A 22732-nucleotide genomic window follows, 5' to 3' on the forward strand; every position below is an offset into this window, starting at 1 on the left:
CTCCACTTTCTGTCCAAGAACAGCTTTTAATTATGATTTCTTGACTGCTGGTCGCCGCACCTGTGGCAAATGCTAATGCCAGCAAGTTGTCAGCGAGGTGGAGAAAAAACTTAAGAGAACAAGCAGGTGGCTTCCGACCGGAACTGGAGTTCGGCTAAGTGTGAGGAGGCTGTGGGCTTCCCGAAGGAAGGACGGATACATCTGAGTGGAAGAGCAGAGCTAGAGGGCACAGAGCAGGGGAAAACAGAAGATTTTGGATAGCAAGATTTCAGAGCAGGGAGGGTGAAGAAAGGAGACAAGACTAGCATTAGTGGGAGGTGGGGGTGGCTTGAAACAATATTCACTGACACATTCAACAGGGATTTACCAGACTAGGCACTAGGGACCCAACAAAGACCAAAACAGATAAGCAGGCTGCCGGGCCAAAGGCAGTGAGGACGAAGGAAGCAGGGTAGGGGTAGATAACAGGGAATAGGAGAACGTTGTTTATTATAGAGGGTGGTTAACAAAGGGCTCCTTTATAAAGTACCATTTGAGCAGTAAATGAAGGGATGAACTGTGTAATACCAAGGGAAAGATCAGCAGGCAGTATTCAGGCAGAAGGAACAGCAAGTGCAAAGGTCCTGGGGCCATAGGTGCAATTCACAGAAGAGTGGAGGGGAGGTTAGGAGACCTGAGTTCCTTCTTTTAACTCATTCATTCAACAGTGGCTACCAACATGTCTACTACATGCTGAGAGTGCAAGGATGGAAAGGTCTGTGCTGTGAAGGAGCTCAGTGTGGCTGGGAAGATGAAATGATGAGGTTGATGCACCATCAGGCACCCCACACATGGATAACCCATCTGCTCTTTACAACAACCCCATGAGCTCCATCCTATCATCGTCCTCATTTACAGAGGAAGTGAGGTATAAAAAGGTTGCCTAGCACATCCTGGATAAGATCATACTGCTGGTCCATGGCAGAGCAGGCTTTCACACCAAGTCGTCCAGCTCCCAGGCCTGTGCTACGCACCCCACCCCTTCCGCCATGTCTCTCACTGGTGACAGGTGCTATGATAAGGGGTATTAACAAGGGAATCAGGGGACAGGGAGGACAGCTGACCAGCCTGAAGGACTGGAAAAGGCTTCACAGAAGAGTGCTACTGAGCTAGGATGTATGACATGAAGCGAGTCCTGGTCCACACAGAACCCACTGATTGTTTCATGATGCCAAAGCTTTGCTCCTGCTGTTCCCTCCACACACAGCCTCTCCCCACAGTGGTGTGCTAAGTGGTTAACAACCGGCTCTCTGAGGGAAAATGTGTGTGCGTACATAGGTAGCTATGGCAGTTTACTGAAGATTTTACTGAGGGACACGTATAAGGGACAGGTAGCACTCAATTTACATATAATAATACACTACACAATATTGTTTCTCACAAATTCCATTTCGCCAATGCTTGCATGGCATCTCAGGCACCTCACTGAATGCTTTCACTGATTTTCGCCCTCCTCTTAATCCATAGCCAAGGACTACAGTTCCAATATGGCTGCCGCTGGATAGTTTCGTCTACGGGAACAGGTAAGATGAAACAGAACAATGAGGACGCATATAGGAACTTCACATGAGCAACTGGGCAGAGTGAGATAATGATTTGAAAATCCTGAAAGACTATTTTCTCAATTATTTGTGCTAGTCACACTTCTAACTTTCTCCTGCAAAATGAACACTTTCTCCAACATTGTCTAGATGACATCTAGATGCTCTAGGAGACAACAAACCAAACCCTGACTGGTGGCATTTGCTGACATCATGGAGTCAGTGCCCCCTCCTGGCTAATTTCAAGCTACCAACTATAACCAACGTTCCTGAAAGTGGAACTGGGAAGGGATGTGCATAGTAGCATATCATTATATAGTATTTCTATTGCATAAAGAGCACAGACGTTCTGTACTAAAAAGTTAATAATATATTTTGTTTTAAATACCACATACCTTTAATTTAATATAATTAGTATAATTACATAAATTCACATAATTTGACTTTTTCTTTTCTTTGGCTTCTTTTATATATATATATATACACACACACACACACACACTTATATAGATTCGCTTTTACATAGATTTACATATTTATATTTTTTCATATATATTTTACATATACTTTGTTTTTACATATATATATTTTACATATTATATTTTTACATAATATATATACATATATTTTCATAACATATGTAGGTATTATGTTATATATGCACACAGGTATTGTTGTTTGGTTGTAATTTAACTTTTAATAGCTGTGTTTAATCACTGGCTTGTACATTTCCTATCAATTCGACAACTGACTCTGGTCCGCCACCGCCCCGCCTCTCCTCAGCCCTCTGGCCTGAAGGCCTGCTCTTCGGTGAAGCCCGCCGTGGCACCCGACGCTCTGCCGCTAACTCAGATTTGCCCCCATCTGTGTCACAATCCCTACTGCTATTACGTTGCCTGCACCCGAAGCCCCAGCCAGGCTGTGAGGTATCCTAACAGCCAGCACAGGTTAGGTCACCCAGTACACAGGCTTCACCCCTGTGAGGGAGGGGGTCTCAAGAGCGCCGCAGGTGGAAAGATGGGGCAGGCAAAGGCTTGCATGTAGTCCACGACTGGGGCCACACATTTCCCACACAAGTGTCATAAAAAGTGGCTGTCTGGGGGATGGATTGCAGCTCTGTCCTGTGACAATCTCATGCTGCCTCAGGACACAGGAACTCTGGAAGGGAGAGCTAGGCTTTCTACACCAGAGAAATTAATCTAAAAAGAAATTGCTATCAGTTCCTCTTTTGTTTCTATCCCAACTCGGGCTTTGCAAACCTTTTTAAATGATGAGGGAGAGGGAAAAGAGTGGGCATGGACAGTGCATACAGATATCCACGGTCTCAACTCTGTTTTGGAGAAAGGTGGGGTATGAGTACCTAACTGAACCTCTAGGAGTTTAGATTCCTAAAAGCTTCCACAGTAGGAGAATTCATGAGTGGGGAACTAAAACCCACACAGAAAACACAGTTAGGGATGTGTTTTCACATCCCCATAGAATGGGGTTGCTAGTGACTCTCTGAAGCTGTTATAAATGATGGCATTAGATATCACAAAAAAATAAAAGTGGCCCCCGAATACAGAGGATGTCAATGGCAGCATGCACTTATCAACTCAGTCCAGACCACAGCCGGTGCAGCTGGTTTCAGCTTATCACCTGCTGGGCAGAGCGTGCTCAGCCCCTTCCTCCCTGCAGCCAGGTGCCCTCGCGTGAGCATGAGGCCCTCACACACCTGAGATTTCTCTCCCCTCTCTGACACACTACTTGATTTGCATCTGCCTGGGCCCCGTCTCTTACCAAAGCTCTGCTCCCTCTCCCGCCACCTGCCCGCCCCGCCCCCCGGCCCCCGCTCCGCCTCCCATCCCCAGACCACCAGACAGCAGTTTAAAGGACAGGATTCTTCATCTCCCTTTGTCTTTTATCTCTTCCTGTCTTCATCTGAGGCCTCGCAGCTGGGCCTCCACTCCCTTGTCCTTTCTGCATTATCCCCACTTGCAGTTCACGCGCCCAGGTTCTAAAGTTCTCCTGGTTACAGGCGACAGCTATTGCCTCTGCTTGCCCACCATCCACGCCCTCCTCCTTCTAGAAACGGCACTGCGATTTTCCTTCGAGGAGCCACTTCTCTCCAGGTCCGTAGCTCAGACCCTGACCCCAGCTACAAAGGCAGACCCAGGACCTGTGCCTGGCCAACGGGCACATTCCGCTGCCACGGACACACGGTCAGATGGCCCGTCACTGTAAACAGAGCCAAGGGAGGCCAATGATGTCTACCCCAGGATTTGCTGGACCTGCTAAGAAAGTAGCACGGTTTCTGCTTTCTGTGGCCAAGTTAGCAGGAAAAATAAGTAAGCCTGAAGTTCCTGGGGGACAACTTTGCCACCACTGAAAGAGAGCCTACCTGAGATATGGAGAAACACTCCCAAGGTACCTGGATCTGCACATGCCTGGAGCACACCCTAGACGCTTCCACTTTATGAGCCAACAAATTATGTTGTTTGCTTTTGCTTAAACCAGGTTGAGTGGACACTGCATTACTTGCAAATGACAGAATTCCGATTTGTACAAGGTTTGGGGAAAGGTCCATAACTGGTGTTGGAGAAGCATCTCTATAAGTCCATGTTTGGGTATGTCCACAAAACTCACCTATGCTGAAAAACCAGCTGAGGGAGCCTGCCATACCATTAGCACGGTAAAGATAAAAATTCAAGGTGGAATCAGGGAAGAAAAGGGATAGGAATTTTTGCTGGAAGTCTTAAAGACCTGACTTAGGACAGCTATCGCAATTAAGAGCACCTGCCAGGTCACAGCGGCAAAGAGGAAAGGGTGGTATTTCAGGACTTTGGGGGACTCACCCTCATCTGTGATGGTGCCACTGCTGGAGCCCCCACTGCTCCTGGACTGCCGATGGGACGAAGAGGAGGACACCGAGGACTCAGCTGTGTGCCCTTTGGGTGAAGGGGAGGGTGTGAGCGTAGGGGAGGTGCTCTTGGAGGTAGTGGAAGTTCCAGACGGAGGCCTTTTGCTCGTCTCCAGTTTCTGCCGAAAAGAATAAGCAAATACATAAGCTGTCACCTGGAGGGTAGAAGCAATTAAAACACACTCGACAGGGAACATGGGTGCTGACTCAGCAAGGTTATCTAACCAGGACGATGAAACCTACTTTAAAACACACGCAAAGCAGAAACAGTATTGTCAGAACACTCACAGGAAAATCGTCCCCTGGAGCAGAGAGGCAGGGGGTAGGATGGAAAAAGTAGCCCTTGAGGAGCCAGGAACCTGGGCGCTAGTCCTGCCCGTACGGCTACCAGCATTGTGTCCTTGGCCAAGTCCCTTTCCCTCTCAGCTAACCCAGCTCTAAATGGAAGTGTGGCTTATAAATGCACGAAGTCCCTTTCTGCTCCTGACGGTCCTTGATCTAAACCAGTCATTGCCAACCTTCCACCAAAGAACACATCATTTTTCCCTTGTGTGTCATTTTGCTTAAAAAAAAAAAGTGCCTTCTTTTTAAATTTTAGACTTACAGAAGAGTTGCAAAGATAGAACAGAGCATTCCTGTGTATCCATCAGACAGCTTCCCCTGATGTTAACAGCTTACATAACTATAGCACAATCATCAAAACTACGAAATTAACAGTCATGCAATACTATTAGCTAACCTATGGACTTCACTCGGATTTCACTGGTTGTTGCACCTGATGTCCTGATTCTGGTCCAGGATCCCACGTTGCATTGACTTATCATGTCCCTCTGACCTCCTCCAACCTTCCCTTGTCTTTCATGACCTTGACACTGTCGAAGAGTTGAGGTGTTTGTAGAATGTCCCTCAGTTTGGGTCAACCTTTTATTTTCTCATAATTAGATTTGCTTATGGATTTGGGGGTTAATGGCCCCAGAGGTAATGCGCCACTCTTACTGCATCATACCAGGAATCTCAAAGTACCCATTTCTTATTACTGATAACATTGACCTTCATCACTTAATTAAGGTAGTGTCTGTCTGATTTCTCCATGGTGAAGTTACTACCTTTTCCCTTTATAATTAACAAATATTTGGGGGGAGGGGGGGTAGATTTTGAGCTAAATATCTTGTTGCTCCCAGTAATTTTAGCATTCTTCAGTTGATCTTGTCTACAGCAAATACTACTGTGATGTTCTAATGATATAAGATCTGCTATTTCCTTACCTTTCACTTATTATTTGGAATTCTGTAAGGAAGAGTTGCTCCTTTTCCTGTTTATTCAGTTATTTATTCCTTATCAGTATGGGCTCATGGATATTCACGCTATTCTTTGGGCTATAATCTAATAACTATTGCTATTTATTTTATGGTTGTTCAAATTGTTCCAGTTTTGGCCACTGAGATTTTTCAGGTGGGCTCCTATGTCCTTTTGACATGCCCACCTTTTTTTAATTCTTTCTTTTTAAGGCCGTCTCCTTTCCTTACTTTCTGAAACCATAAAATGCTTTAGGCTCATCTTGTATTTTCATTGACCCACCACTGGAATAAACCACTTCTCCAAGGCCCTGGTCCCTTTTCTTGGAGAGTGGTATTTAGAAACCAAAATCTGGGTACTAGGTTGCTCGTGGTTACTGGGATGTCACTGCTTATAGGGTGGACAGAGCAAGGAAAGAGAGTATACTGAGCCATGTATACACACAGCCACACTTACTACTGTATCAATCTGTATATATATATATATATATATATATATATATATACACACACACACACATATTTATAGGCATGCATTCATATTGATTCATACCGACACCTCTGACAACAGTCCAATATCCATGGGGTTTGCTCAGGCATTTCCCCTTTGATTCAATCTCTGACAGTGAAAAAGGGGGCTCGTTATATTTACTTATTTGATCAACCCTAGTATAAACAAAGTGTATATGTATACAAAAAGTATCTATGTGTAAAGTGGTTTCAGAATTTAACCCATATCCCTACAAGAAAAAAAAATCATCAATTAGAGTACAGTGTTTGGGTACGGTTATTTGTCTGTATTTGGCCTTACCATATCCACTCGACAGTTTCCCCCCACCCCCACCTCCCAACGTGTGCTTACATCAGTCATTTGTAATACAGATCTGTTGTCATGGTCTGCATTCCCATCTTTGGTTCCTGGTTCATACCGTTTTTTAAAATCTGCATACAGCAGAAATAACTTGGTTGTGTAAAATTCTCTGGGTTTTGATAAACGCAGAGTTGTGTACCATACAAGAACAGTTCCATCACCTCCAAAATTCCCTTGTCCAGTCCTTTTCTAGTCACTCTCCCCCTCATCCCGACCCACAGAAATAAAGGATCTGTTTTCCATCCCTAAGGGTTTGTCTTTTCTAAAACGTCGCATAAATGGAATTATACAATATGTAGACTTTTGGGGCTGGTGCAGCAAACTGCCTTGAAAATCCATTCAAGTTACTGCACATGTCAACAGTGTTGTCCTTTCCACTGCTGAGCAGCGTTCCATCACATGGATGTACCACAGCTGGTCTATCCATTGGCCTGTTGAAGACATGTCTCCAGTTTGGCGTGATTATGGAGAAAACTGCTATAAACATTCACAAACAGATTTTGGCATGAACAGTTTTTGAAAATACACTTGGGTAAATATCTAGGAGGGAGACAGCCAGTTCATATGGTAAGTGCATATTTAGTTTTATAAGAAACTGCCAAACGTTTTCAAGGTGGCTGTAGTTTCGCATTCCCACTGGCATCTGAGTTCCAGTAGCTCCATATCCTCACCAACACTTGTATCTTTAAATTCTTGGTTTTAATTTTAGCCAGTCTATTAGGTATATAGTGCTATGCTGCTGTGGTTTTAATTTGCATTTTCCCCAATAGCTAATGTTCAACATTTTTCCATATGTTTATTTGCCATTTGTATATTTTTGAAGTATCCATTTTGCCTATTTTTTATAATTTGTTGGTTATTTTATTGAGTTAAAAACAATTTTTTTTAAATAGGTTCCATGCCCTAGTATAGAGCCCAATGTGGGCTTGAACTCATGACCCTGAGATCAAGACCTGAGTTGAGAACAAGAGTCAGAAACAACCAACTGAGCCACCCAGGCGCCCCTCTTATTGTTGAGTTACGGGAGTTATTTATTCAGTAGTGTAACTAGGATACAGCTACGTGTTTTCTTTTTGATATTTATCCTATAGTGTTTTCTGAACTTCCTGGATCTGTGATTTGTCATTTATCATTAATCTGGGGAATTTTTCAGGCATTATTTTAAGATATTCTTTCCGTCCTACCATTCTCTTTCTCTTTTTGTCTTCAGGGATTCTTATTACTTGTATGTGAGAGCACTTGACATTATCCCACAACTGTTTTTTTGTTGTTCTTGTTGTTCTTATTTTTTAACTTCTTTTTTTCTTTGTGCTTCCGTTTGGGTGATTTCTTTTACCCTGTCTTCCACTTCACAGACTCTTCCCTTGGCTGTGTCAAGTGTACCGAAGAGCCCATCGAAGGCATGCCTGTCTCTGTTACCTGTTTTCTATTTCTAGAGTTTTCATTTGATTCTTTCTTAGAGTTTCCATCGATCTGCTGAAATAGCTATGATCTCCCATGTTCAAACTTTCCATTAGAGCCTTTAACAATTAATTATAGTTCTTTTAAATTCACTGTCTGGTAATTCCAACATCTTTGTCATATCTGAGTCAGGTTCTGATGACTGCTGTTTCTTGGGAGTGCAGTTTCTCATGCCTTTTTGTAGGTCTTGTAATATTTGGTAAAGTTGTACATCTTAACTAGGATAGCAGAGGCTAAGATAAATAGTTCTAATGCATGGAAATGGGTACACCTCTCCTTCTGCTAAGCCTTTAATGCTCCTTCTAACCACATCCCAGAGTGGAACAACAAGTCCCTCTCTTAGATTTTGAAAGATTTTGTCATTTAGTTGCATATATTGTTAATAAATTCTTCTTTCTGCTTTTTTATAAAGAAGGACATTCAATAATACAGCTTCTAATTAAGCAGGAGATAATTAGTATATCCCGACTAACCAGATCTATCCCAGCCAAAGCAAAGAAGCATGATACTCTGGATCTTGTGGGCAGCATTATTTGGTAGGGGTGGGGGGACAGATAAATATGATTATTTGGGGTGCTCTGAAATATTTGAACTATTACCGGGGTTCCCAGTATAGCAGACTGATTGTGTTAATAGTGTCATCTCAATTCCTCCCATGTAACTCTGTGTGTTCTCCTGCAGTGGGTGTGCTGACTTCTTAAACAACCTGGTTGGTTTTCAACTCATGCCTTTGGCTGTTGTCATGAGAACATATCTAAGCTTGTTGTGGGCACACATGGCCCAGTTATCCTGGTCACCCCAGCCAACAGCCAAATGTATAAGTGATTCCCCCCAGACCAGAACGACTGACTAGCTAAGTCCAGACTGAAATGCTGACCCACAGGTTCACAAGCTAAAGAAATGCTTTTTGTTTTAAACCACTAGGCTCTAGGGTGGGAATAGAGAGCTGATGTACTCAGTGGGACTTTGGGCCTCCAGAGGTCTGGGAAGCACTGACACACACACTGAAATGTCCCTCACCCCCTGGTTCTCCCCAGGTTCACCTCAGGTTGATTCGTGAACATGGCAAAGCCATGTCTTGTGACTATTCCACCATTACAGTGGTGCTTGTCTGAAGTAAAGTTCAAAAACCAGATTCAGGAAGCTCCTATTTTGAATACTAATTTCTAATTCTTCCTAGGGGAGTCTTTGACAAGCACTTCATGTCTCCATTTTGCTGCTGGAGCCTTTGACAGAAAGCCCACTCCTTGTGTCCTTTGATTTAGGGCAGCTGTTTCTAAAAGCCCTGGGCTGGGCTGGCTGCAATACTCTCTGGGGGGAAAATCAGAGTCCTCAGATCCTGTCTTGAAGAGTCTCATTCAGTTATGCTGGGTGGAGCCCAGAAACCTGAATTTTTAGAGAGCTCCCCAACATTGTTAGGAGTATCAGGTGATCACTGAACTGGATAGTTTCCCCAGTTTGTTTCCTGAATGCATCTTTTGACACAATCTCCTTTCATCAGAATATACTTGTACATAGATTATATATAATAGACGCAGCCAAGGGAGATAAGTTAACTTATAATTTAGATGCCTACCTATTTTGAACACCAGTTAAAGGAAGCTAACAATATCTAACACATCATAAGATCATCCAAATAGAAATAGAAATTCTTAAACAACAGAGAAGAGGAAAACTATATCAAAGCCCAGACAAGAAGACTTACTTTAATTAGTAGCTCTGAGTTTCCTAGCAGCAAAAGCAAAAAGAGAAATAATTATATAATTCTTTTTATCTAAGGAAAGAAAATGTATGAAAGTATCAGTAGAGACATTTTTCTAGAGCTGAATTCTAAAGGGAACTCATTACACAGATCTTATTACACAAATAATTTTCAATATAATGGAAAATATGCTAACGCATAGGGACAGAGAAACTTTCTGGAGCTCTATTATAATGGGAACCTAATTATGTATGTCTGATTGCAAAAGGGACCTTGAATAACCAAAAGTTATGTAACCAACAGTGGTGGGCAGAAAATGAAGATTATTTCTCATACATCCATTAAAACATAATCTCTGGAGGCACTTCTGGGCAAGGGTCCAGGGGTGAGGCTTTCACATGATCTAACTTTTCTCAGGGAAAAAGCTTAAGACATCTAAAAAAATATAAAGAGTGGGATAGTGCCTGGATGTGGGGTCCTCTCACAGGACAAAATGGGCTACACTGAACCACCGGAGGGGGGCACGTGGAGGGCCACGCAAACTCCACACAGAAACTAACAACGTGTTGCCTGCTCTTGGGCTGCATCAATGGAGGAATGCTGCCGGACAGACAGGTGAGACTCCAACTCTGGCCTGCCTTCCGACCTTGCTTCAGCTCTTCCCCTCTGGAGTGCCTTACCCTGGAGCAGCCTCACCCCTGTCGCCGTCATCTGGCTCCTCATCCTTCAGACCCCCTGTAGGTGTCACTGATGCCGTCAAGCCTGGGGAGCGGCCCCCATCTGTGCCCCGACGGCATGCCCCCTCCTCACTGCCGGAGTCCGCAGTGACAGTCTGAGAGCCGTCAGACAGACCGCCGCACCCTCGCTGCCAGCAGCGCTAGGCACGAAGCAGCCACCCCAGAGCCGTGCACGGTGCAGGCATAAGGTGGGGGCGCGACCACTCCTGCTGGGCACGTCAGCACTGACAGCTGCCACAGACCGGCCAGGGGCCGGGCCCCCCGCAAAATGCTCAAGGGTGGGGCTGAGATCTCATCCCAGGCAGTCTGCTCCTGAAGTGCTCCACACTTCTTGGCTCTAAGCTATGAACCAACGTACACAGTGTGAGGCTGAGTGAGGCACCTGGAGATGCCCTGCAGATCAGGTGGGAGGTAGACGCACATGTGCAGGCGGCCGAGGGCACAGGGTGGGACCCTGGCAACCGCCGGCCTGATCCAGCCCTCCGCAGACAGCCTGGGAGCAGCCGGCTGCAAGGGGCCTGTCTCGAGTCCCGTCCCACGACCTCGGCACTGCCCGTGCTCCCCAGCACATGAGCCACGTGAGGACAGAACCCAAGAGTGTAACAGAAGGAGAGAGAAACAGAACACACACCTTGCCACCGGGACCGCCACCGCCTGCAGGGGAGACTGGGAGTTCCGACGAGCTGGACCCTGGTGCTGGCCCAAGGGGACTTGACTGGTGGCTGGGCTTCTGCTCCGATAATCCGGCTGCTTTCTTCCTCTGGGCAGCAATTTGTGACAGGACACTGTCTATGCTACCACCTGAGGAAAGAGGAACAGAAATGACTGCCAGGGGTCCAGGGTCCAGCAACAGGGGTGTGGTGGACTTTGTGTGCTGACCTTACGGAGCTGGAAACGCCTTTCCCAGACGCCCCCCTAACCCCGTGTGGCTGTGGGTCCAGGTTGACCACAAGAGGCCTGTGCGTGAAAACCGAAGGTGGAGAGGACACAGTGGCCATCATGCTCCGAAGGCATCATGGTGAGAGGTGTTGAAAGAGGCAGCGCAGGTACGATCAGCTTGTCCTCACCTTCCCCACGCCACAGCCAGCTTGTGCGGCCTCCCGCAGGCAGACGCCCTGGCCTGGCCGCCCACAGCAGTCCCCACACTGCCCCTTCCAGCAGCCGCACAGCCTGCCCGACCAGCGTGCGCCCTCGGACCCCCCTTCCAGGGCCTTACCAACACCACTCCCACAGCTGTGTCGGTAACCTCCTCACCCCGCAGTACTCAGTGGACTGCCATGTTCCCTTGCCCAGTTGTCCCAAACCCACCAGCAACCTTGCATTACTATGAGAGGACAGGGGAAAGTGATACTATCCAGGGCTAGGGAGGATCCAAGGGAGGACACCGATACCAACGTCGGTAAGGGGATAACTAGGTGTCACGTGCTGTTGTTAAGTATTTTACGAGTATGAACAGTGCCATTCTGGAGGGCAAAGGGCAACACTGTGAATTCACTGAAGAATCCCTGAGCCACATGAAGGAGGAAGACAGGGTGTGTACAGTTGCTCCTGGGACTGTCCACCGAGCAAGCGCAGGGGGCCATTCACACCCGCAGCCCCAGGGGACCCTCCCGCCTCCCCTGAGTGGCCCTGCCTGGTACCCACCTGAGCGGTTATGCAGCTCCCCACCGTGCCTGCTTGAGCCCCCTACCCCACTGGAGCTGCTTGAGGAATGAGGTGAGTGGTTGAAGTTTCCAGAACTGGCAGGAGAGGCGGGGCTTCTGGAGAGAGATGGAAATTTAACGGGCCTCACAGGAGTCTGCAAGAATAAGTGGGGTGTTGTGGTTTGGGTGTGTTGTTCCCTCCTCTGGGCACACATGATCACAGCGGGGAGGGACCCGGATTCCCCTGGCTCACCCTAGCTGATGCCTGTCGCCTGGCACACCCTCGCCAATTGGTGCTCAGCCCGCCAGGAGTCCCCCAGCGAGTTCACTTCTAGCCGCTGACAACCAGACCATTAGCTCAGGCCATGCCCCCATGACATCGGTCCCCGAGTCACCGCACTTTGAGCATCACTCAACCCCTCCCACAGTGCAGACTAGATGCAAGCCAGCCCTGCCCATGTCGGGCACCTCCAGGGGCCAGGCTCACTCTCCCACTACAGATGGGCTATTGCAACAGCCCCCGGAGGCAGCAGCGAGCAAAGGTCAGCCCCGTTTTAGGGACAGAGCTGGGGGCTCTCAGGTCTTCTGGTCACTGATCACACAATGACAGCGCAGGGCCCTGAGTCCTCACCTTTGGTTTGCCATTTACTGAATCTACGGTGTGGAGTCTACACACATGGAAATAACCTCCCCCACCAACAGGGACTACCTCGGGACATTACAGAGACACACAAAGGGCCACAAAGTCACAAGCAACTCTGGGAAAAAAGCTACAAGTCCCACTCCTTGTGGTATAAGAAAATACCAGTAGTGCACACAGTTGCCTCTTAGTGTTTGCTCCTGTCATGGACCTGAGCAATGACGTAATGTGGAAGTTGGTTCGAAATCAAGAACCTAAGCGACTGCCTTCGGCTCAGGTCATGATCCTGGAGTCCCGGGATCGAGTCCCGCATCGGGCTCCCTGCTCGGCAGGGAGTCTGCTTCTCCCTCTGATCCTCCTCCCTCTCATTCTCTCTGTCTCAAATAAATAAATAAAATCTTTAAAAAAAAAAAAAAAAGAAACCAAGAACCTGACTCCTGGTCCCCAGCCCACGTGATGTGGCTGGGTGCTCTGCAGCAGGTTACTTCCCCTCTCTGGGTCCCAGTCTCCTCATCTATTAAAGGGAAGGTTGGATTACATCAGGTCTTCAGGCTGTGCTCCTTGGAGATCCGGGGCTCCATAGAAAAGGCAGAGAAGAGCGGCCCCCACTTTCATTCCCTTCACACTATGTTTTAATCTGTTTATAAAGTTAAGTCCCTTTGTAGGATTCGTGAGACAAAAGGATAACACTCATTTAAAAGAAATTAAAAGCTTCGACCTTGCTGGATTAGCAGGTCTGAGGTCCCTTCTGCCCGAAACACACGCCAACTTCAATGAGTGGTGAGTGACATGTCAAAGCACATCCACCGGGTGACTTACAGCGTCTGTGCTCCCACCAGCCACGCCCACGGGGGCGCCCCTGCTGGCTCTCTGGGGCAGGACGGTCTTCACGGGCTCAGCCTTCCCACTGTGACATGTCCGGGACCGATCCGAGCTCCACAGCTCAAAACTGGAAGGGGGTAAGAAAGGGGGGATGACTGCCTTCAGCTTGTCACTCGGGAGTCTGGGGAAGGGGGCTCCATTGCGAAGCTGAAAAAGACAGGCTGTGGGTTAGACAAGCCCCGGTGGGGCTCTTCACGGAACTCTCCAGGTTTCTCCTGCTTCTCAGAGAATGGCACCGTCATTTACCCCCTCACCCCTCCCAATACACACCCGGCCAGAAACCCATGTGGTATCCTCTGCTCTTCTCCCAGCAACCAAGCAATACCCTCCTTTACTCTGCTCCAACCCCCAGCTTCTTTTATGTCCATCAGAGCAGCTAGAATGGAGACAGAGGGGATGGGGAGCTGGGGGAGGGGACCAAGGGATGCTGAATGTGCTGTGACAGGGACCCTGGGGGGCTGGGGAAAAGGGCACTGCAGGCCCAGGGAGCAGAACGCAGGCAGGCCTGGCAGCCAGAGGAACAGGACGTGCATGCAGAGCTGGGGGTCTCAGGAGGATGGGGGAGGGCAACGGCGGGGGGGACCGGGAAGCCCAGGCTGGCTCTCTGGGAGCCCAGCAAACACTCCCTTCCCCATCCCACCCCACCCTTCCTACTCCAGCCACACCTCCCACTGCTGACATTTTTAACTGTAATTTTATATTTTGAAAATGTGATTTGGGGTTAGTATAAAATCCACACAATGATGACTGGTGGATTGTCAAGGAAAAGCATTCACACAGTCCATACTAACTTTAATTAAGAAAAGACGGTGGACTTGGCGCCAGATGGTGCTTTGCAGGGAAGGGCATCCCACAGCTCAACCTGCCTCAGGAGCCGGGCAGGCATGCATCTCCACAAGGATGGCTGCAAACGCCCACTCGGCAGGGCTCCCTGGCCGTCCTCCATCTGCCGAAGGGCAGGCCAGCACACTGCTGCCTTCCACTGGGCACGAGGAGGTGGGACAGGGACGTGCAAGGCAGGCGGCGGTTGGGCATGCTGGGTCCCACCCTGGCTGTCCTGAGCTCTTCTGAGAGTCCGTGAACGGTGCTGTCCCGTCTGGACCTCAGCAACCTCATCCAGCAATGGGGGCTGGACTGGAAGAGGACTGCAAACCCACCACAGATGGCATTTTCACTCCTTGGGGACAGAGTCTAAATTGTTGCAAACTTTCTGGAAGGCAATGACATTCACACCCACTGACCCAGCAATTCTATTTCTAGATATTTACTCCAAGGGAACAATCAGGCAAGCGGGGGAAACTGAGGCATAAGACTATTCATCAGATCTGTGAAACAACAAAAAACTAAAAACCCCAGAGTCCAACAGGTGAGCCTTCACTGGTCCGTGAGGCACATTCCCATGATGGAAGGTCGTATCATGCAGCCATTCAATGCAATGTGGCTAAAGAGTGTTTAATGACACGCAACAGATGATCACATGAACTGGTAATAAGTCAGGCTCAGCACCGTATGGGGAAAAGAACACTGCCAACCTCACAGGCAGGGATGCCGGGGAGACTGAATGAGCGAATATACGTTAAGTGCTCCGAGTAGTGGCTGGCACTTGTTAAGTAAGTGGGACGTATTTGCCATTGTTAACACATGACATAATACACTAGTAGATGCTAAAAAAAGTGGCTAGAAAAATACTCAAAAAAGATATATAGCACAAGATGTCAGTCATGATCATATGCATCATCAACGGTGACTTTATGTTTCTTCTTTATACTTTACTGCATCTTCTAAAATTTCAGTAACAGCCCTTGTCTTCATACAAAAGTAATTACTGCTATTTAATGAGATTATCAAGTGTCAGGCAGCACCAGCTCCCACCTTGGTAAACTGGTCTAGAGACACGGATGCACACCTATTGCATAGCAGGGCAGGGCGGAGACAGCAGATCCGTCAGCACTCAGCCCGTGGCGCCTGGAGCGGCTGGTCCCTGAGGCAGCTGAGGCCTTCTTGGGGGTGCTTCTGCTCCCTTCTCCTCTCCAATACTGCCCTCTCCTGGCCAGCCTCCAGATCAAGGTCTTAGAGCTAAATGGACTTGAGTTCAACCCCAACCAGGAGGCTCTCATTCAAACAAGAGCAACGTGAGGCCCAGAGAGGTGAAGTCACACGTCCAAGGTCACACAGCAGATAACTGCGAGCTAGGCACTATGCTAAGAACTTCCTGGGAATAAACTTATTCAAAGAAACAACCAGGAGGGATAGCCTCCCTTAAGTCAAAGACTGCTAGCTGTCCCCCGGTATCCATCCTTCCACATCTTCCTTAGTAGACACCCCTGGCATTGCAATGGGACACAGCCACCTGGAACAGAGACTTCATTTCCCAGCCTCCCGTGCAGTGACTCCCACGTGACCACATGCTGGCCGAACTGATCTAAGCGGAAGTGATGTGTGAGTTCCCAGGAAACTTCAAAGACACCTGCTTCTCCCCTCATCTCTCCTGCTGGCTGGAATGGCGCAGTGATGGCCACAGCTCTGGCAGCCGTCTTGGTAACAGAAGCCAAGCACGGGTAGAAGGAAGCAGGTCCCTAACTCCACGGGTCAACGTACCAGTCCTGAGCTGCCTTTGGAAAAAATAAGCTGCCGTCTCATCTATGCTGTTGTCATTTGAGGACTTTCTGTTACTCACAGCCGAACCTAATCCTAGGTTCATAGGTGAGGAGACCGAGGCCTCTCGGGCTGGAAACACAGCCTCCTCTGTGACTCCTCTCCCCCTGACTCCCCATAACCGAAATGGTGAGTCCAAGGTGCCCCATCAGGTCCTACTGTTCAAAGCCCTGTCCTCAGTGCTGCCTCCCTGCGAACACCATCAGGGCTAGTATCCGGCCACTAAGCACCAGCACAGCTTTACCCACGGTTTCTGGCTGGTGTTGGTTCCCATTCCTCAGTGCCTGAGCTGTGCCCATTGTTACACATTTTGGTATCAACCCCATCTGTGACCACCACAAAGACAGACACATGTCTACATCCAGCCTTGTAAATCAACCAACTCATGATTGTTAAGAGACCTGAAATGCTTTTAGAAAAGCCCCACACTCACCATGGTTGTCAATAACACATCTTCTTTGTCTCCTCTCATGCTCCCAGGACCTGAGAGACAAATGGAAATTTCCTGAAATGACCCTCCCCAACAAGTTCACGGCATAAGGATGAGTGACCAGGTCAGCCTTCATCCTGGAAAACCAACTCTCCTGGGGGATTAAATATTTAATAATAATTGGTATTCAATATTTGAATAGAAGGAAAGCATTTAAAAGGTATCTCTCAAAGCATGTTTTCAGCTTTTCCATAAACCACTGCCATGCCGGGCCAGACAGGGGTGCACCCAGCTCAACAGGCTGTCTCAAACAATGCTGAAGGAGCTATTCTGGGTGCGGGGAGTCTGGTAGAAGGGATGTGATCTAATCAATTCTCCAATCAGTGTGGGAATCTCCTTTGATGCCCTGGCAAAGTCATCCAATCTGTTGAATATCTCCAGTGGTGGGAAGCTCACTACCCAACCCCCAAGCCCCCACCCCAGATAACTCATTCTATTTCAAAACCCTTCCAGTGCCAGAGACCAATCATGTTGGACAGGTGGGAAAAGCACCCATCAGAGGCAAGAGAGAGGTAGTGACTGGCTCAGGTCCCTCAGCAGGGTATGTGGGACAGCTGCCAGGGACTCTTGTCACCAACATCCCCATTCTACCACGCTGACTGCACTGCTGTCCCTGCCTGCCGGTCCTCCCCCAGACCAGCTGCTTTGCTCCCGTGTCACATCCCAATAGCATCTCACCTCTGACATCAGCCCAGGAGATAGGACAAAGGGCAGAGAATTTGGGTCTGGCCATTCTGGAAATTCCACAGCACATGCAGTGTTTTCTTACCATTCTCTTTCATTGTGGGGGCCACCTCATGAAGCCCCGGGCAGCCTGTCTTGCCCTGGGGGGCAGCCCGCATTGTGGAGTCCAGCGCTGACTCTGGCTCATCACAGAAAGGCAAAGGCTGGTTGCTGCAGAGCCCACGGGGCAGGGTCTGTGTCAGTTTGAGCTTCCGGAACCGATTGGACATTCGGCTCCACCAGGACTGCCAAGGGAATGTCAAGCAGAGGTCACACTCCATGAACACCCAGCCCCCGGATGGTGACTATACTTCACACATGCTTCCCCCTTGCTCTCCTGGGCGCATGACAAGTTTTCCCAGTCGGCCTCCGCACCCTCTCCCACAAAGCCATGGTTCTCTCTAAATCCCTCCTGACTCAGCCCTTAGGGGCCCACGTCCGACAGGGGACCCCATCTGCCACCCCTCAGCTCCCCAATCTCCGCACGGCACAGATGGAGAAATGGAGACCCAGACGGGGTGCCAACTTGCTGAGTCTTAGAGTGAGTCAGAGACAGACAGATGGACAAGAGACAACACCAAACACCGTGACACCAGTCACTGGGTAACCTCTTTCCCCCACTCCTGTGAGTGTGAGAGGTGCCGGGTGTCCATAGCAAGGCCCGGGCCATCTGCTCCAGCAGCTGATGCCACCCCACCTAGAAAGAGGACTGGTGCCACCCCCCAGGGTGTCCCATAACCCCGTGACCGCTCGGAGGCTTCGACACAGGGGGAGGGGAGGCTGGGAGGGCCTGGCCCAGGGAGACGGCAGCAAGCACAGGGCTGCAGGAACCCAGGCAAACAACACCAAGAGAGAGGAAGACCCGGGGCTTGCGGGAGCTCGTGTGAGCTACGGACAGGAACAAAGGGCAGAGTGTGCAGATCTGCAGAGGCTCCAGAACCCCAGACAGGATGGAGAAGAGGGAAGTTTGATTTCAGACAAGTAGAGCAGGATGGGCAGCAGAAATTCGAAGAAAAATACTCGGCTTGCAGTTAGAAATGAGCAACTGGAGGTTGTTCTGGTATTTCCAGAAGGCCGTGGATGCAGGCCCGGGGGCTGCGGGGAGACCCGAGAACGGCGCGAGCAGCAGTACCCCACGTGCAGGGGCAGAGGCCGTGCACACCCGGCCTGGGAGGAGAGGCATTTGGTCCCCCCGATACCCGCCATCTTTACTGCTCACCCCCGGCTTACTTCCTGCTCCTGCTGGGCAGCCCGAGGTCAGCAGGAAGCGGCAGGCATCCCCCACCCCGTCAGCCTAACCCTCTCAAGCCCTTGAGGACAGGAAAAGGCCAACCTTAAGCCCGCCTTTGTCATCAGGCAGCACTGGGACACTCCAGGGCTGTCGGGCCTTCGAGTGGGGCAGAGGCGGTGGGTGGCTGGGCCGGCCTTTGTCTTTATTCACCTGCATGCAGACAGATGCCAGCAGTCGAACAAGTTCCGTGTCTATGGACACAAAAGGCAGCGCTTTACCTGCAGATACGTCTGTTGGGCCATGAGGAGAGGGCTCAAGGAGACCCCGGTCAGCCTCAGAACCCAGCCCTGGGCCTCCAGAGTCTGTTACTCCAGGAGCAAGGCCCCGCCCTCTCCATCTGGTCTCCAGGAGGCGGCAAACAGACCACGGGGCTCCATCCACTTCACCAGAGAGAAAAACCAGGAGCCCTCTCCCCACAGAAAGACAGGGGGGTGGCGTGGCTTAAAAGAACACTCAGCAGCCGGATGGCAGGGGCTCCAATTCTGCCTCTGCCCCTCCCTGGCTGTGCAAGTGCAGGTAAATGAGGGAACCTCTCAGTGTCTCTGGAAAAGGGGTGACAGCATGCACCACATAAAGGTGTCTGGGGGATTCGAGGGCACGTCTGGCATAAGGTAAGTGCTTAAGAAAAGTTAAGTATTGGGCGCCTGGGTGGCTCAGTCATTAAGCGTCTGCCTTCGGCTCAGGTCATGATCCCAGGGTCCTGGGATCGAGCCCCGCATCGGACTCCCTGCTCAGCTGGAGGCCTGCTTCTCCCTCTCCCACTCCCCCTGCTTGTGTTCCTGTTCTCGCTGTCTCTCTCTGTCATATAAATAAATAAAATCTTTAAAAAAAAAAAAAAAAGAAAAGAAAAGTTAAGTATTATTATTATTACCTGGGTTACCAAAATAAATAAATAAATAAACGAAATTGAGAATACTACAAACTATTAACAGTGTTTTCCTCTGGATGACTGTTTCTTTTTCTCTCTCCAAGTGTTCAGTAATAAGCATGTGTGTCTTCAAAAATTTCAGGCAAAAAGTTTGTTTAAAAACAAACCCACCAGGAAAAAAATCGACTAGGGAGAGACTGGGGGTCTTAATGCACAAGGCAGTGGGGAAGTGGTCAGCGGCAAGGGAGAAGAGACACCGTGAGACACAAGTTTGCTCGAGAAATGCGTGCATGATGCAGGGGGTGGATTCTAATGACACGAACTCTTTGCACGGAGTGAGCTCACTGGACTTGGGCAAAGGACCCCACCTCGCCAGCTGGGTCAAGTCGTTTCCCCTGGCCCTGGTCACCTCCCCTCCACAAGGGGATATGCAGCTCGGCTTCCCCTCACACATCCTGCGAGGATGAAGTGGAACCAGGTATGCACCTGAGACACGTGGGGCCCGCGGCAGGGGGGCTGGGGTGAGGGCAGCAATGCCAGCGATGAGGCAGGGCACTCTGGCCTGCCACCCCGTAGCCCAGAGAAGCAGCAGGGGTAACTCCACTTGGGACTACGGAGGTAAAGTCCTCTCCCAAGGCCAGCAGGTTGGGATCTGGCTCAGGGCTCAAAGTCTGTGGGTCAGAGGGCCTCACAGCCTCTCTCCCTCCCTGGGCTGAAACTCCAAGGCAACAGGAAGCAGGACAGACATACAGACAGACAGACTCTGACCCCTGAGCTGACTGACTGTATGCCTCAGGTCCCAGAGGAGGGCCTGTCATAGTGGGGGAGGGCCCAAGGGGACCAAGAAAGGTGGGACTAGGGACGGAGACAGCCCCAGAAGGGTGCCCTTGACCCAGCGGCCTCCACTTACGCAATTCAGCAGAGAAGGCCACTGCTCCGTCTCTGACTCTGCTTGTCAAAGGGGACTTTTTGTTTCCCTGAGTCAGGGTTTCTGGCTACGAAGCCCAGTTACCATTCTGGGACTTCTGTGGACTGCTGAGGCAGATGCGTGTCTCGCTGGCCTTCCCTCTTGGGAGACTCCCTGAAGGCTGGAGCTGGAGAAACCCAGGGGATTATCTGGTGCCAGCCCAGCCTTTGCTGAGGAGGGAAGCGACTTGCCTGAGGACACGTGGTGAGCCCTTGGGGCTTGAGAGTGACTTCCCCCATGAGTAAGCAAGGGCTGAAAACAAAGGTGATTCTCTCCATTCCTAGCCAGAGAAAGGCCATGCAGGTTTATGACCCTTTTCAGGGAACAACCCACCAGGATCACTCAGCAGCATCACTAGGTCAAAGGCCGTGTACCCGTTTTTTGCACGAAGAGTGACATCAGCCCCTTGGTTTAGCAGATATTTGACAATGTCCTTATTCCTGGGGAGGAAAGAAAAAGCCAGAGTTAGACACACTGAAAGCCAAAGCCTGGCTTTGCTCCTGGGAAGCTGATATTAAGTATAGTGCCCCATCTCTGAGCCCGGAAGAAGGGCGTGGAAAGCTGCAAACGGCCTCACACTCCTCCTTCCCCACCCCATGGGCAGGTCAGACCCAAATGTGATAGAAACCAAAGCCTAGGTGTTCCTTCCACAAACAAAAGGAAGACCATGTGGCCACCATGCCACACGCAGGTCCCAACTACTCCTGTCCCAAATCGGGACCCGCGCACTGTGGAAGCCCCACACAGGCCGAGGTGTCTGACGCGGAAGCCCGAGGCTGACCAAATAGGAAAACAAACTGCTTCGAGATGACACAGTTAAGTGCTGTGATCACTTGAAACAGGGCAAGGAAAGGGCTGGTAATTTGGAATCAGACCACCTGGCCGCTGTAAGACCGTATGCAGCTCCTGGCCTCTGGGCCAGCCTACCTGGAAGAGGTGGCCTCCAGGAGGACAGGAGAAGGGATTCAGAAGCACCAGCCAATGGTGGCGCCTATTCAGAAGGAGAGGGTGAGGACAAGTCTCACTGCCGGGTGCCGAGAAGCCAATGGTATGAACAGCCGATGTTCATTTCCAACAGGACATGGACATCAGTGTGAACACTCCAAACAAACTGATCACTGTTCCACTGAAATCAACCTAGAGAAGCTTATCTGCCTGCATAAAACTTTCCTGCTGCACGGTTTTTATGGCCACTGGTTAGTTCTGTGATGAGGTCACGAGCATCAGGACACAGAAGAATAGGAATGCAGGGTAGACGAGCCTGCGCTGCTCTGGGTTTTTTGTGTGTGCACCTCAAGGGCTTCACAGCCCTCGAGTTCATCTGGAGTTTCTCAGGATCAGAAAAGCCCATCAAGACCCCTCTCTCGGCTCAGGGAGTCATCAGCCTCCCACGGAGGGAGTGGGGCCGGCACTGACCCATGGTAGGTGGCCTGCATGAGGGCCGTCCAGCCGTGCACGCTGTCCTGCTTGTCGACGTCAGCGTGCCTCTCTAGCAGCAGCTGCACCAGCGGCAGCTGCCCCATGACAGCTGCCAGCATCAGCGGAGTGGCCCCATCCCCGTTGACCAGGTTCACGTAGTTGGGGTCTTCGTCCGCAATCTCTTTGACCAGCTGGAAGTTTCCTGCACACAGAAACAGGAGATCTGGTGATCTGGGGGCCCGGCGCAGCCGGATGACTTATCCAGCAGGTTTCGGTAACAAACTAGTACTCAGCCTGCCTCTGCACTGGGCTGCTGGGCATCAGAGGGGCTACAAAGGTGAGGAAGAGGGAGCCCCCACTCTCAGATCTCTCCATCTGTAAGGGTCAGAGGCAAGCACACAAATGGTTTTTCTAAAAGAGAGAAGTGTTATTGATATCCTAAGAGAACAGATGAAGGAAACATGAAGGGCAATGTACACGCAGAGCGCTCAGATCTCCCTAGGAGGTGAGTATCAGGGAGGGCTTCCTGGAGGTGGGGTCTACATCAGGAGAGATTTTCAGCTTCATCACAAAGACAGTGGAGCGGGCAGGTAGGCAGTGAGGCATTTC

The 22732-nt window shown here is 49.8% G+C and overlaps 1 protein-coding gene across 14 annotated transcripts in view; it reads right to left on the reverse strand.

The window, feature by feature from the left end:
- ANKS6 (ankyrin repeat and sterile alpha motif domain containing 6) overlaps nucleotides 1–22732 on the reverse strand; it is a 66689-nt gene that overhangs the window by 35487 nt on the left and 8470 nt on the right. For all 14 annotated transcript variants that reach the window (XR_010407766.1, XR_010407765.1, XR_010407764.1 and 11 more), the window contains exons 4-12: nucleotides 22121–22325; nucleotides 21038–21144; nucleotides 18912–19060; nucleotides 17625–17823; nucleotides 16799–16848; nucleotides 13648–13857; nucleotides 12190–12343; nucleotides 11177–11346; nucleotides 4415–4598 (exon numbers count right to left, since the gene is read on the reverse strand). Coding sequence is in view for 3 of the 14 variants with exons in the window: in XM_064579567.1 (XP_064435637.1) it covers nucleotides 4415–4598; nucleotides 11177–11346; nucleotides 12190–12343; nucleotides 13648–13857; nucleotides 16799–16848; nucleotides 17625–17823; nucleotides 18912–19060; nucleotides 21038–21144; nucleotides 22121–22325 (1428 nt within the window). In the remaining 11 variants the exon portion in view is untranslated. The remainder of the gene's footprint in view (nucleotides 1–4414; nucleotides 4599–11176; nucleotides 11347–12189; nucleotides 12344–13647; nucleotides 13858–16798; nucleotides 16849–17624; nucleotides 17824–18911; nucleotides 19061–21037; nucleotides 21145–22120; nucleotides 22326–22732) is intronic.

The sequence above is a fragment of the Mirounga angustirostris genome, unplaced genomic scaffold (genome assembly GCF_029215605.1).
Source record: "Mirounga angustirostris isolate CCGP_5_RB_7025 unplaced genomic scaffold, mMirAng1.0.hap1 SCAF_15, whole genome shotgun sequence".
In the NCBI taxonomy this organism is placed as follows: Eukaryota; Metazoa; Chordata; class Mammalia; order Carnivora; family Phocidae; genus Mirounga; species Mirounga angustirostris.